Raw genomic sequence first — 13,928 nt, forward strand, 5'->3', positions numbered from 1 at the left:
AATCCTCTGTACATTTTGCCCACTCGATTTTATTACATCGCTCCCCCTAGCGTACGTCGCCGCACTAAATCGAACAATTGCCTTCAACCAATGACACGCGCCATATGTGACATCATTCCTATTTTATAAGATCTCGCGTCTTTCATCAACTACAAGTACCGCTTTCTAGTTTATAACATCTTGCATCTTTTCATCATCAGCTACAAGTACCACCATCTAGTAAACACTACAAGAACTAAACGAGAGGTGGCTACATACAGGAGACGGTACCGCCATCTAGTGAACACTGCAAGAACTAAACTAGAGGTGGCTACATACAGGGGACGGTACCGCCATCTAGTGAACACTGCAAGAACTAAACTAGAGGTGGCTACATACAGGCTACAGGGGACGCACAGCCCACGCCCTAAGGAGCTTCGCCCCTAAAAAAATGCAATGGCTCTCACTAAACATTCAGTACTATAATGAGCTTACCAGTAAGACTTACCCGTAAGACTTACCATCCACAAATGTGTGTGGGTGTGTGTGTCTGTAATACAAAACATGGTCACCTAATACTCTGATTGAAACGAAAACAAAAGTTCCGGGTGGTAAAAGCAGGAAACTATTTCTTTACGTGAACACCTCTACTGCAAAAAGTCTCGCTAGCTACAGCATCGTTGCAACTGATGTTGCACCTAGTGTGTGAAACGGAGTATAGTTAATCGTGGTACACTTCACTAGGTGAGAGTTTGTAATCCCCACGCTAGTTACAAACACGCTACACTGCTCATCTTTGCTCAGTCTCAAGCGAAGCGGGGACAAGCAAATCACTCAGCAAATCTGTGCGCACGGTCGCGTGAGCCGCTCGGCAGCGACGGCGTGGGCAGCCTAGGCTCCTAACAGCATGCAACTTAGCAGGAGACTATCAGAGTCCACACAATCTCTCCGCGCTCCAATGTAACTGTCAGTTATTGCTCAGTATTGCGGTAGAGAAGCGCACATATGTGACGCGGAAAACTGATAGTGTCTGTTCTATCGCTATTTCAGTCGCTTCGTATTTCAGACGGGGCCCCACCCCGTAATAGCTTCGAAATGCTGCTAGGCGTCAGCACTGCGCGCTATAAAACGATCATTCCGAGAGTGCCAGCCCAGTATCTTTTTACACTTTGGCAGAACGAATAAAAGACTACCTGGTGGATGCTTTCGTCAACGTCTGCTGCGTTACTGTAATTGTTTCAGGAGATATACATTTGTGCTCGTAAGCGCTCACTACCATTTAGTGCATGATCATTCCGTATTCACGGCTGGTACAAATTATCCAAATGTTACTAGATAGTTCACAGTTACTCGTGTTGGTTGGAACTAGTGACAAAATTGCGACCCCCTCCCCAATGAAGGCGATTACGCGAGAGCCGGTAATCGCCTTGAAAGGGAAGGGGTTGAAATCTTGCCATTCTATATCAGCAACAAATGGCTGTTTTGCTCGCCGTGACATGACGCGAAAAGAGAGTGTCGTTGCTCTCGCTTCCGCTTGAACGCGCTGCCAGCAACGGCCGGAGTGCGCAGGCCACGCGTCGCCGTGTTCCCTTTCATTAAAATTGACACTGTACATCGAAGTGCTCTCTTGGCTAGGTTGGGAAAATGCTGGAGAAATGGTGCTCCCTAATTATTTTATCAAGGATAAGGCAATGCAGAGACTGGATTTTATTTGTTTACACGGTTTTGTGCAACCAACAACAATTTACATGTCAAAGCTGGAGAAGCTATTTTCATAGTCTCGCCTCCTCTTTCAATTTTTGTCTAGACCCAACTATGCTGGTGAACAAGGGTGTGGTTCCTTTTAATTCACAGTAGCTAATATGCCCTGTAGAGACGTCAATGTATAAAAACATGTAAAATTACGGATGCTGAAAACGCTTGTTCAATTTTTTTTTTAATTTTTAGTTTTTGGTTCACGATGGCATTACTTAACAGCCCTCACCTCTGCCGCACAGGTGCAAGCCAGCACTTTCACGAGCCGATTCACTCACGCAATACCATAGTGCGATGTAGTGAATCATATTAAAAAATATGAAGGGGCCACTGTAATGAAGCAGTGCGTCTCCGTGTTGCAACTAGCGTTTTCTTAGCAGTCTGAAAGGGAGCTTCACCGCAATGCGAACGGTGTAATAGGGTAAAGCATATAAGAAAAATGTGAAGAGGCCATTACTACTTGCACATTGACTGTAGTGTATTTGTCTTTGGAAAGTTTGAGTGGTAAAATTCCGGTGCGAATCGAATATCACGCGCCTCCTCTATTTCATCAATGCCAGCCAGATGTGCCCGATCCAGCCATTCACCACCCTCACCTTTAGCCCTTCCCTGCTCTCGCCTATCGCCTAGCCTTCGCGTGTCCTTTGCTATGATGTTGGCAATCATGCTGGCTCTGTAGAAGATACGGTGTTTTGAGATAGCGTGCCGCAGTTCGTGGTGCTGTGTGGACAACCAATGGAGAAGCATCACTGCAATGCTACTTGTAGCCCTGCACCGTGATGCAGTGGCGGCATTGCTTCGAGCCACAAAAGAGGAGCACGAAGAAACAAACTTGACAGACCTACGATATTGCACTGGGAAACACGTCTATCGCATCTCCGGGGTAAAGCGACCCCTCATGCAGTGTCGCATCAAGACTATTTCCTGAACTAACGCTGGCTCCCATTGATAAGGGCGCGTTTGCATTGAAAGAAATAAAGGAGCAAACACTATTCAAAAAATATCCAGAACTTCAACTATTTACACATCTTTCACTATTGCACAAATTTGCTTCTCCTGCATAATCTTTCAGTAATGCAATTTTAAAAAATCTCTTTTTTGGGCTGTTCTACTTTACTAAATTATCTAACCTAAGTGAACTGAGCATACTACCTGTTTTATAACTCTACATATGATGGACAACAAAATGTTGGTCTCAAACAACCTGTTTGAGCACACTGTGTAGACTCACCATGCCTTCGCTGAGAAGGAACAGGATACGTGTGTACTGTGCTCCCATCAGGTGAGCATACTCTGCACCGATGCTCAAAAAGCTGCAAGCACTTGGGTAGTCTCGTTCCGTGGCAAACATTTGCTGAGAAAATAAATTAAGCCAATAATTTATTATAATAAGGTCACTCACTTTATTACAATAAGGTCACTTGAAATTTTTCTTTGAACAGTCACTACTATTTTGCCTTTTTCTTTTTTTTTTTTTTTTCAAATGCAACAGATTTCACTTCATAGGTCCAACAGATGGCTCGCAAGAACATTTTGCATGCACTTAAATGGGCAGCATCACATAGCAGACTCATTATGATGTCTGTGAACTAATAAAATTCACACGCACAATTCTTTTTTGTCTTTATTTCATCGTGTAATAGAGGTTGTATGTTTTTGAAAATAAGTGCTGGACCCCTTTAAACTAGCACTAAAATCGATGAACAAACTTTAGAAAAAGCAGAACAAAAAAAATCTACTTACAACAATTCGGAAGATGAGTCGGCAGTGCCAAAGTGTAGAGTGCCGGGAGCACTCAATGGCTGTATTCAAAATTTGCTTCGCCAGTGCTGTCTGGTTCTGTTTCAAGCAATACAAAGACAGAATGCACATTTCTCTGAAACTTCCCTATAACTGTAAGTTCTTCATGCCATTCTTTCTGCCTTATGTCACAATATTCAAAGAAAAACCCCCTTTAATTCTATTGGTACACCACTGTCATATTTGTAGTTTATGGCGATCAAAAGCCATGAATAAGCAATGAAGAGAAGCAATATACAACAGGCAAATCAACACATGCTGGTAAAGAAATGGCATCAATGTATATTATCTATTTATTTTCAAAGCTCTATGCAGGGCTGTTCCAGGAATGTTGTATATTTTCATAAACAAATACACTGATCAAAAGGCTGACATAAGGGTAAATAAAGAAAAGCAAGAAACAAACAGCAATATTTTCATAACAGTTAAGAAAGGGAAAGAAGACAACTACTTGTTTGTATCACAAAGTCACAAGGAAATTCATACGAATTTCTCAGAAATAAAAACTTTGAAAAATTTGTCCTGGTTCATGGTTCGAAGTCGGGACCAACGCCTTTCCGTTGGGTTCGCTCTACCAATTGAGCTAAACAGAAAGCTAGCGATAGACCTCTCCTTGTGTTGTAAACAGTGTGACTTCACTGCGGGCACCCTGCCCATTATGCCCTCTCTCTGAGCAGGTGCTGGTTGGCAAGAAAGTTCCGCCGGCGGCATCTTTCTGCATAGCAGAGCTGCTGCGTGTATGCATTCCTTCAACAGAAATTTCTACATTGTTATGTCCTAAAGTCACAGCTTTCGAAAAAACGTGGTCGTGGAAGGGTCACTGCTCATAGTGTGGAACATTGCTTGTTATCTTCGACCTCGCGAGAAAATAAATAGTTTACTAACACATAATAAACACACACCACACAGGCTATGAAACGGCACATAGGTCCCATCTTCACGAACGTCACTCCTTTACGTCGTCATCTTACTTTGCTAGCTTCCACAAGGCACGTGCATTTCCAACATGCTCGTCGTAGCTAGATGGATGGAGAAACTTTATTTAAAGTAGCGAGAGATGCGACTAGCACGCAGTGGGTTTCACCCACGCAGATGGTGGCTATTAAAAAATCTGATCTTTTTCGAAAGCGAACGTTTCGAATGTACATGATGACTGACACTTTGAGAAATATTTGCATGGCATAGGTCTAAACTTAATTTCAATCGTGGCACGTGCAATGCAGTTTTAAACGAGGTACAGCATTGGCGGCAGCATGATTTTGAGCTGGTGTGCGCGACGTCACAAATAACATTCTCACTCATTGTGCAAAAGTCTGGTCGGAGATTAAAGAAAAAAAAGATTGGCCCCGTATCTGCATGTTTCACTGCAAATGTCATCGAAAAACGATAGTCATATGTATGGAGAGAGTGAACAAAACGTTTATTTGATGTTCTGCGTGAGAAAATCGGTGAATTGTATTCTGTAAGCACTGCGTTGAGAATCTCGATCCGTGCAGCGAAGGCAAACGAGTGCATCGAGGCACGTTGTAGACACAAGCGCCTTGTGGTAATTATCTTCGAAACCGAAGAAAGAAGTGAGCGCCCATGGAGAAAGATGCATGCCTATCTCGGAAGCGATAAAGAGTAGAACGCAAAGCGGCGGGCAGGTGCCACCACCATGTCGTCTTAGCAAAGCGTTGGAAACACTTGCCTTTTCGGACAAGTGTTGCATGGTAAGCGCAGCGTGATAAACGCTACGGTCCTTAGAATTGATTGTGTGTGCCCTTACTAGTATGAAGCAACATATACAAAACATCGTGGTATTGTTATGGTGCCTCAGATATGTGCAATAATTGCTTTTTAATTGACAATCGTGCAATTATGAACACTGAAACTTGAGCAATATTGGTGGGCGCTGAGGATGGGGTTGGCCGTTTGAGGTATTGTCAAATGGTAGTATATAGGGGTCCTGTGGTATCGTTTGGCGACTTTAGAGGGATTGTTACCGTGTACAAACCGCCAAATGTACAAACAGACAGACCAAAATTTTGGCGTCGAAGGTCCCCAAGAAAGACTAGTGTCTTAAAAAAAAACATTTCTTGCCGTGCGTTAGGCTGAGCTTAACATATCCTCATGAAAATTATAGTGGAATTCCACCGCTGCGTTTCTCAATAACCCAGTAAAAATTCATGTGATGTAAAACCCAACAACTTAACAATATATAATATTATCTAGCACTGTTACCTTGCTGCATTTGACACCTATAACGTGTTTTTACACCTATACTACTCCTTTAGGCCTGATACACAAACTTCTAATGCGCATTGTCACTTCATAAGGATGGAGCCGTAAAAGTACAAAGTAGATAAGAAACGAAAATCTCCGCTGTTTCCATTAACACGTATCAGGTATCCGATAATACGAGTTATAGCTGTGGTGAAGCATATATGCAGATTCGGCAACGCTACAACATGCTTTTGGCCCATGCGTAGTAGTATATATTACTCAGAAATCATGCACTTTTATTTTTCTGCTCGCCGCGCATATGCAGAGATGTACTTACTCGCAGATGATCGCGTCAAATGCATTTTTACCTTGACTAAAATGTCAGATCGCAAAGTTCCTTTGACAACCGGTTACTGCAACCGGCCCACAGCGAACACCAACGTTTTCGCAGACAGGACGCATTGCGTTGTTTACATTGCACACACCACACAAAATATTCTCAGTTTCACAGTCTGCAAAGGTTAACCGATATTGCCAATGCCTTTCAATGCACACTACATGCCACAGTTAACACTGCACATTTTTAAAGACGATGCTGCTGTTCTTCGCACAGGCCACTATGCGTCTTCCCTTCTCCGAGATAAACAGCTAGCCAGCGTGGCAAATATGTCATCACGCACTTTACCACACACATAGATGTTCTCTAACACATACCACAGCTAATGCTGCCACTGTGAGATGTCAAGATTAAGCTTTCAAGAAGAAAAAAAAAAACTTGCTCCAAGCACCGAGCGACTGCACCCCACTCAGTCACCGGCGAGAGTGTCTTGCCGACCGCCGCCTTGCACGTGCATCGGTAACGTATCCCGGTAGAGGTCTATTGGCAGCCCGTGGGCGAATTCATCGACACAAAGCCATGTCCATTAGACCCCCCCCCACCCCCCTTATTTAATCCTTCCGCCACCTTGCGGGTTTCCGCAGAAGTCATTTGCAATATTTGTGTCGATGTGCTTCCAGTTCTCGATGAATTTACCCTCACTCTGTCACTTGCTAGCTTACTTGTTAGCTAAATTGGTAGAGCGTCCACCCTGGAAAGGCGTTGGTCCTGGGTACGAACCCCAGACCAGGGCGAATTTTTCGGCAACTTCATGCTCATGCTACAAACAAATGGTTGTCATTTTTTCCTCAACCTTGATTTCTCTTGGGGGAGCGGGGGGGGGGGGGGTGAAACTTGAGATAAAACTCAAGTACCACATACTATATTATTATTATAGATTATATTACCTGCAATAATAATAATAATAATAATAATAATAATATTAATAATAATAATAATTAGTAATTATTATTATTATTATTATTATTATTATTATTATTATTATTATTATTATTATTATTATTCAATGAGATGACAATGACAACAATATTTAGGTGTTTTTACCAGGAGACCTTGAAAAACCTTGAGAAGACCAAGAAACCATTTGATGAAGCAGTGCACGTAGAAAATAAAAGGGAAATCGAATAAAACAATGCATAACATAGTTCTCAACAGGTATATCTGGCAAAAAAAATGTGGAGGCAAAAATGCTGTAGCCCTGTGTGCTCAGATTTGGGTGCACGTTAAACTCCAGGTAGTCAAAATTTCCGGAGCCCGCCACTTTGGCGTTTCCCCAGATAGTATTATTAGACGTCAGGAAAATGCTTATTTTTTCTAGTTTTTCAGTTCCGTTTGGCAAATTCTTACTTTTTCTGGTTTTTCAGTTCTGTTTAGTGATTCTGGTGCTGACGTGTTGGCCGGCTGGCAGTCAAAAAATGCTGTTGTAAAGGAACATGACTTCTATGATAGAGCAAACAAAAGGAATGCAAGAAGAACACACAGCGACACCTGGTGCAGTATGCCTTTCTTGTGTCTCAATTATTGTGTATTTTGTCTTTTCACCTGAGTAGTCAGTGAATGCGGTACAAACAAGCCCCAGTGGCAACTTTAGCAGTTAAAAGAACTGCAACTAAGGATTTTCTTGATAATGCAAACAGAATATCCTACATATTTAACTTGCTTTGAACCTCATCAGATTACAAGTATGAAAGTGCACCGTAAGTATTGATTATAAGCTTTGCGGTATTGATTATAGAAAGTATGTACAGCTCAACGCAGCACACGTGTAGTAAAACTCTCAGCTTGCAGGCCAACTGCATTGTAACTACGCTTACCGATTCGCAAAGTCATCGGGTGCTCAAGTTTGGCGAATGAAGCATCCTCAGTGATGACTAATTGATGGACGCATCTGATAGCAGTATGTGCTGAGTAATCGTTTCCTTTTTGGCTGTTATCAAAGATCCCGGTGCTGTTGCTGCGTGGCTTTAATCTCAATGCAGAATCTTTTTCGGGAGGTCGGTGAGGATCGTGTTCTACTGGCACTTCAGCAATGAGTGTGGTCTGTTTGAAAGCGCACTGCCGACGCATCTTCGCGAAGCAGATGCAGAGCGCAAGTTGTAGCGAGCGAACTGAACGTATGCATGCATGAGTGGCTTTCGTCCGATGTACAACTTGCAAGAAAGAAGGAGTAAAAGAAGAGAACGCGACACATAGCTTCTGAAAAAAAAAAGCAAGAAAAGTTGAACTCGACCAATATACCTTTCGCAAGTTCCCAAAGCCATTTTTTCTTATTATACCACGGCGTCTTACTGCTCCCTTCTTCGCAACTGTAGGTTTCGCATGGCCGTCGTGCTTGCTTGGGGTCCCTGCATGTGTGCAGTACTGCGGGGCGGCTGGCGACCATGCTGGCAGCACACACGCTATAAGGTTTGCTCAGAAATGCAGGAACCACAGCGTACGTATGTGCTTAAACTAATATCACCATGTGCTTCTGCTGCACAGCTTCTGTGGTTTGCGGTTGCTCTCACGAACGAGCCGCGTGCAAGCTCGCCTTTCTTCTTGCCACTCCAGTGCTGATTGTACGTCTGCTGTCTAGGAGAAAATGTACGACCACACTTCTGGAGACACCATTTGCCTGCAGAAAACAGGAAACGTGTTTCGAAGCGCCTTATTATCTCTAGAACTTTCAATGGGCATTGTCCCAATGTTTCAAAATGCATGCGGTTCCTGTTTAGAGTTAAAAGAGGGGATGCACGAACCACCCGTCCCCATCCTCGGCTGCGGGCAACGCCTTCGAAGTGTGAGAAGTCAGCGAGACTTCTTTGCTTTTTTTTTCTTTTCGGTAGCTGAGTACATAAGCAGTTCTTTGAACATGTGGTTTCACTTTGAAGTCGTGTGCGCAGCATCGTTTCCGGTTTAGAACTGGCCCTATCTCGGCCTTTATCTCTCCTGTTTCGAAGTGCGAGTGTGCGTGGCCACAGCGAAAATGGATGGGCCACTCGCGTTCTTAACATCACTGCTCAGTCTTCCATGAATGGCACGTTGCCTGAGTTCGCTTCAAACGGGCGATGGTTTCGCTGGCGCCTCGGACAACGAAGAGTGATACCTTTCCGTCGTGGTGGTGATGGGGGGGGGAATACTGTTGCTGCATTTTTGAGATTGTAAGGGAATTGATTTTGAATAAAAAATCTTGGGTAACTCTTTTTGGCGAGATTGCTAAATATATCCCTTTTTTTTTCTCTTTTTCTAGTTGTGTACAGCACTGGATTACGGCTCTTCGCATTACTGTCTTTACTACTCATGTATCGAGGATTTTCGGGTGGTCTGAAATCAACTGAGAATATAAGTTAGGGTAGGTGTGTTCGCAGCTTTATTTTCAGGTTGCGAGAACATCCAAAAGCGACAATGAGCCTCTCTTTAAAGGGGGAACTGAATAATAAATAATAAAGTTCAATAAATTTAGATGAGAAAATAAATGCGACTTAAGATCTCATGAAACGACAGTCCTTAAATTAATGTGGTCCTTGAGAAGATGCTGCTACGGTTGGAATGGATTAAAAGCACGTTGCTTGGTGTGTTTCATTGTTATATTTGTCACGGCGACATGCAGACATGGGCTCAGAGTTCCAAATAGTCAAATAATAATGAGAAAGTTTGTACATTTAACAAACTTAATGCATTGTGATGAGGCAAGGAAAAGAAGAGTCGCACAGTGTATCTGGAAAGGCGACAATGCCTGAAATACTTTTTTCCTTTTTTTTTTTTTTTGTTTCAGAGGATCGATAGTTGACTTGATTTCATCCTGCCAATTGGAATTATACACCGTTTACATGTCAACAGTGACGCTAATTGGAAAGATTTTAGATCTATAGAACGCTGTAGCGGCGACACGCGTTCGCCGTCAAATAGGTGCCTTCGTTCTTACTTCGTGTTTTGAAGAACTCATTTATGATGCAAAAAGAATGTTTTTCGGCAAGTAGTGTGCTTATTGTTTACTAAAGAAAATCAAGCTACATGACGGACCCAATTCATGTTCACTATGATGTAAAGGATTTGGGAAAAAGTAATAAAAATGCCACCGGCATCGAAACTGGAAATGGGCACTACGTGCTTCACTTTTATAGTAAGGCCATTGAATGAACTTACCTGTTCTTTTTATAAAATTAGCTTCATGACTTTTTATTTGAAAGTTGCACATTGAAAGCAAAGTGAGAGAAATGCTATTACTTTGCAGCATCATCACATCACGCCCTTTGGACCATTAAATCAAGCCTTGTGAGGCCGATAATGTAGTGATATCTAGGCACTTGAGATCTTAATCTTCAATTGCAGCAGGAGCGTCTAAGTGAACCAGGTGTTTGCATTTATGCAAGTAAGTGCAATAGATTTGCCTGTGTGAAACGGAAAATGTTATAAACGGTGAACAACACTGCAAACTCTTGTTCTGAACATACATATATGAAAGGGAAAGAAGACAACCACCCGTTTGTAGCACAAAGCCACAAGAAAATTCATACGGATTTCTCAGAAAGAAAGCCTCTTAGTTGCCGAAAAATTTGTTCTGGTACGTGGCTCGAACCATGACTAACACCTATCTGGGGCGGTTGCTCTGCCAAAGCTAACCAGGAAGCTAGCATTTGACAGCTTGAGGGTGTATTCACCAGCAACTTGAAGCACATGGACACAAGTATTACAAATTTATGTTGCAAATGTTGCTCATTTGTAACATACATGAATGTAGCATTGCATACACAGCTGGTTGAGCACCTAGATGTAATACATTTTGAAGTGACATGCACTGTGCACCGAAGCCAAGTCACGCAGGGCATTGTCATTGTACACAGCCCCTCTTTTACCAAGAATAAAATAAGAACGGTAAGACTGACGACTCATGAAAGCACCTTTTTTTTTTGTACAGAGCTGCTTCACTGGAAGTGAATGCAGCTTGAGCCACAGAGCATGCGGTTTCGGTCCTTTCAGTATAGGAGTAGATATATAAATACGACATAATGGAATAAATCAGGCAATTTTGCCCTCAAGCCACTTCTTGGATTGAAACGACGACAACTTGAAAACAAAGTTGCACTTACAAGGGGGGGGGGGGGGGGTCCGACTTCTGGTAGGGGGAATTAAAACTTCTAATTCCTGCCCTCTTCAGTGCACCTCTGATGTAGGTGACTACGCGACATGGACATTGGGGCACATACGAGGGGGTTAGGTCGGCCTCTGAGGCGAGAGGGGGTTAGACCCCCCCTCGGTGCACCAGTGTTTCCACAAAACTCATTTGTAATTATCACAGCAGTGCTTCCACAGAATCTGACACCGCCAATTCACAAACAGTCTATTGGGCAAATCATTCTATCTATCAATAACTTTGGAAAAATAACTGTACTTAAAAAATGTTATCTACCGTGAAAAAAGAAGGCTTTAAGTTGAAGCTGTGATAACGTCTAGTTGAAAGGGTATTAGTATACGAAACTGAAAACACTTTAATGCCTGAATTGTGAAAATGCGGAATAAAATTTAAAATGTTTTCATTTTACATCTTTAAACAGTAACCTTTAATCTATTCTTCTGTTACATTATTTAATTTAAACTTTAATGCATACTTTTGGGTATGTCAGAAATACTCTATATGTCACAAAAGCGAGGACCTCAAGAAAAAAAACATACTTCAGGACTACCTAACATGTCATGTGCCACCTTTTGGGTCCGTACACACCAAATAAACAAAATTAAAGAAACAACTTAAGTCGCCCAGACAAGAAAGATTGAAATGAGAGCTGTTGCACGTGCTTCGCTCTCTCTGCCATCAGCTACATAACAATTGGTTCTAGCATAGAATACCTTGGACAAGATGGCACTAAATTTTTCATGCTAAATCTACATTCCCCACCAGCACTTGACAGCCGGCATTAAAGGCGAAACACATTTCGTGATTGATTGATGTGTGGGGTTTAACGTCCCAAAATCACCATATGATTATGAGAGACTCTGTAGTGGAGGGCTCGGGAAATTTTGACCACCTGGGGTTCTTTAACATGCAACCAAATCTGAGCACACAAGCCTACAACATTATCGCCTCCATCAAGACACACATTTCGTGACTTGCTTGAACAGTTTTTCGGTTTGTCAAAAATTTGCCACACTCGGAAGTAAAGGTTAATCATCTGAAGATAGTCGACAAGATGGATGAAGAAATGAATGCCAGAGCTTCAAGGAAAAATGAACAAATGATTTCAACAAACTCAACTCAGTGGCGTTATTGAATGCCGAATGACAAGATTTGAATAGTATGGCAAAATTATTGATACCATGATGACGTGGACAACGGAAGGTAAGCACTAGAGTGTTACAATAATGTCACACTTTTACCACCCTTACTTCCTATGTTCTGCACGCGCCATCTCAATTTACGAATGAAGAATAAAAAGGGCATCAATACACTTACTCTTCTTTCGTACAGGTCGGCCAATGTACTAGCAGCCTGAAACTTCACGTCATCCATACCTGCAATCTACACAAATATGTCAAGGACAGAATGTTTTGTTTTTCTTGCTCTTCCCCCCCCCCCCCCCTTTTTTTTTCTTGTTCCTGAAACAGCATAACAGCTTCTCGGCAACCAATTTCAAGGATACATTCTGGGAGAGGTACCACTGTAACAAAATAATTCAAAGGACCGTATTAGACCAGAAGGCTCGCCTAAATTTTCAAGTTCACAATTGGTCTAAACAAGTGTAACAGCGAATACCACAAAGTGTATGGGCAAAAATGTGATGGAAACTTCCAGCAATAATTTGTGTAAAATTAAGCATTAAAACCATCTTGGTAGGAAGCGCAGCCACTATTACACAGAACACACAACCAAGCGCTTGTGTTGTGTGTTCTGTGTAATAGTGGCTGCGCTTCCTTCCAAGATGAATCCATACCAACTGGTCCGATACAATTGCTTATTAAGAATTAAAAGTTATTTTCTACGTAACTCCAGAACAACATATCCATGCGGCACACAGAAAAAACTTTCCCTCCGATGATGCAAACTGTGAAGTTTCATGTGCCGCGCCAGACAGCTAAACCACCACTACCAGCACTTCTTGGTAGTGTTTTAGTGCATAAGGAAGGCGTATCATAGGCAGCGGTTATAAAGAGCTAAAACAGGAGGAAAAAGGAGAGCGAAAACATACTGCTTTCTCGAGATGCGACTGAGCCAGCTCAGCGTTGTTGGTGTACAGCATGAGGTTCTGACCCAGCTGAAGGTGCGTGATGGCCTCAATTCTAGGAGCAGGATTTAGGTGAAACACTGCCAAGAGACAGCGTATGCAGTTTTTCATGCTTGGAGGGCTCATGGTGCGGAACTCTTCGGCCAAACCCAGCAAGGCCAGGTAGGTCGCGTCCCCGCCTGACGCCATTGCAGTAGCCGCTCACAGAACCACGGAACACCTAACAGAACCACAGAACACCTACTACTGACAGAACCACATAACACCTATACACTACCAACACGGCAACACCTCCTAGATTTCCTGTGCCTGCCGAATGAGCGCGAAACGCTGGTGATATATAGCGGCGCTGCCTACGTAGGAACAAAGACTTTTAGGTCTTTGTACTCGGCCTTAGAGATCGGCATTTTTTGCGTTTGCTACTACTTTTTGGGGACGCCTTGTATTAAAAACTTGCTTTCTAAATGACGTTGTCACTTACTTAGTGTTATTATAACTACGTTTACGCTTTTTGAAACCTTTTTACGTTATTTTTGTTGCATATAGGTTTTAAAAACGTAAAAACCCATTTGAAAACACCCCTACTTGAGTGA

The 13,928-nt window shown here is 42.5% G+C and overlaps 1 protein-coding gene across 2 annotated transcripts in view; it reads right to left on the reverse strand.

Moving 5' to 3' along the window:
• The window catches only part of Mau2 (Mau2 sister chromatid cohesion factor), a 162,110-nt gene extending 148,495 nt beyond the window's left edge, over positions 1-13,615 (reverse strand). Inside the window, exons 1-5 of one of the 2 annotated variants that reach the window (XM_037412234.2) lie at positions 13,300-13,614; positions 12,754-12,771; positions 12,567-12,632; positions 3,478-3,573; positions 2,966-3,088 (exon numbers count right to left, since the gene is read on the reverse strand). In XM_037412234.2, coding sequence (XP_037268131.1) covers positions 2,966-3,088; positions 3,478-3,573; positions 12,567-12,632; positions 12,754-12,771; positions 13,300-13,524 — 528 coding nt within the window. In that variant the 5' untranslated portion in view covers positions 13,525-13,614. Of the gene's footprint in view, positions 1-2,965; positions 3,089-3,477; positions 3,574-12,566; positions 12,633-12,753; positions 12,772-13,299 lie in introns of both variants that reach the window. The other variant, XM_075865679.1, reaches the window with a different exon arrangement.
• Positions 13,616-13,928: the final 313 nt, after the last annotated feature.

This window comes from Rhipicephalus microplus, chromosome 1, assembly GCF_043290135.1.
Source record: "Rhipicephalus microplus isolate Deutch F79 chromosome 1, USDA_Rmic, whole genome shotgun sequence".
Lineage (NCBI taxonomy): Eukaryota > Metazoa > Arthropoda > Arachnida > Ixodida > Ixodidae > Rhipicephalus > Rhipicephalus microplus.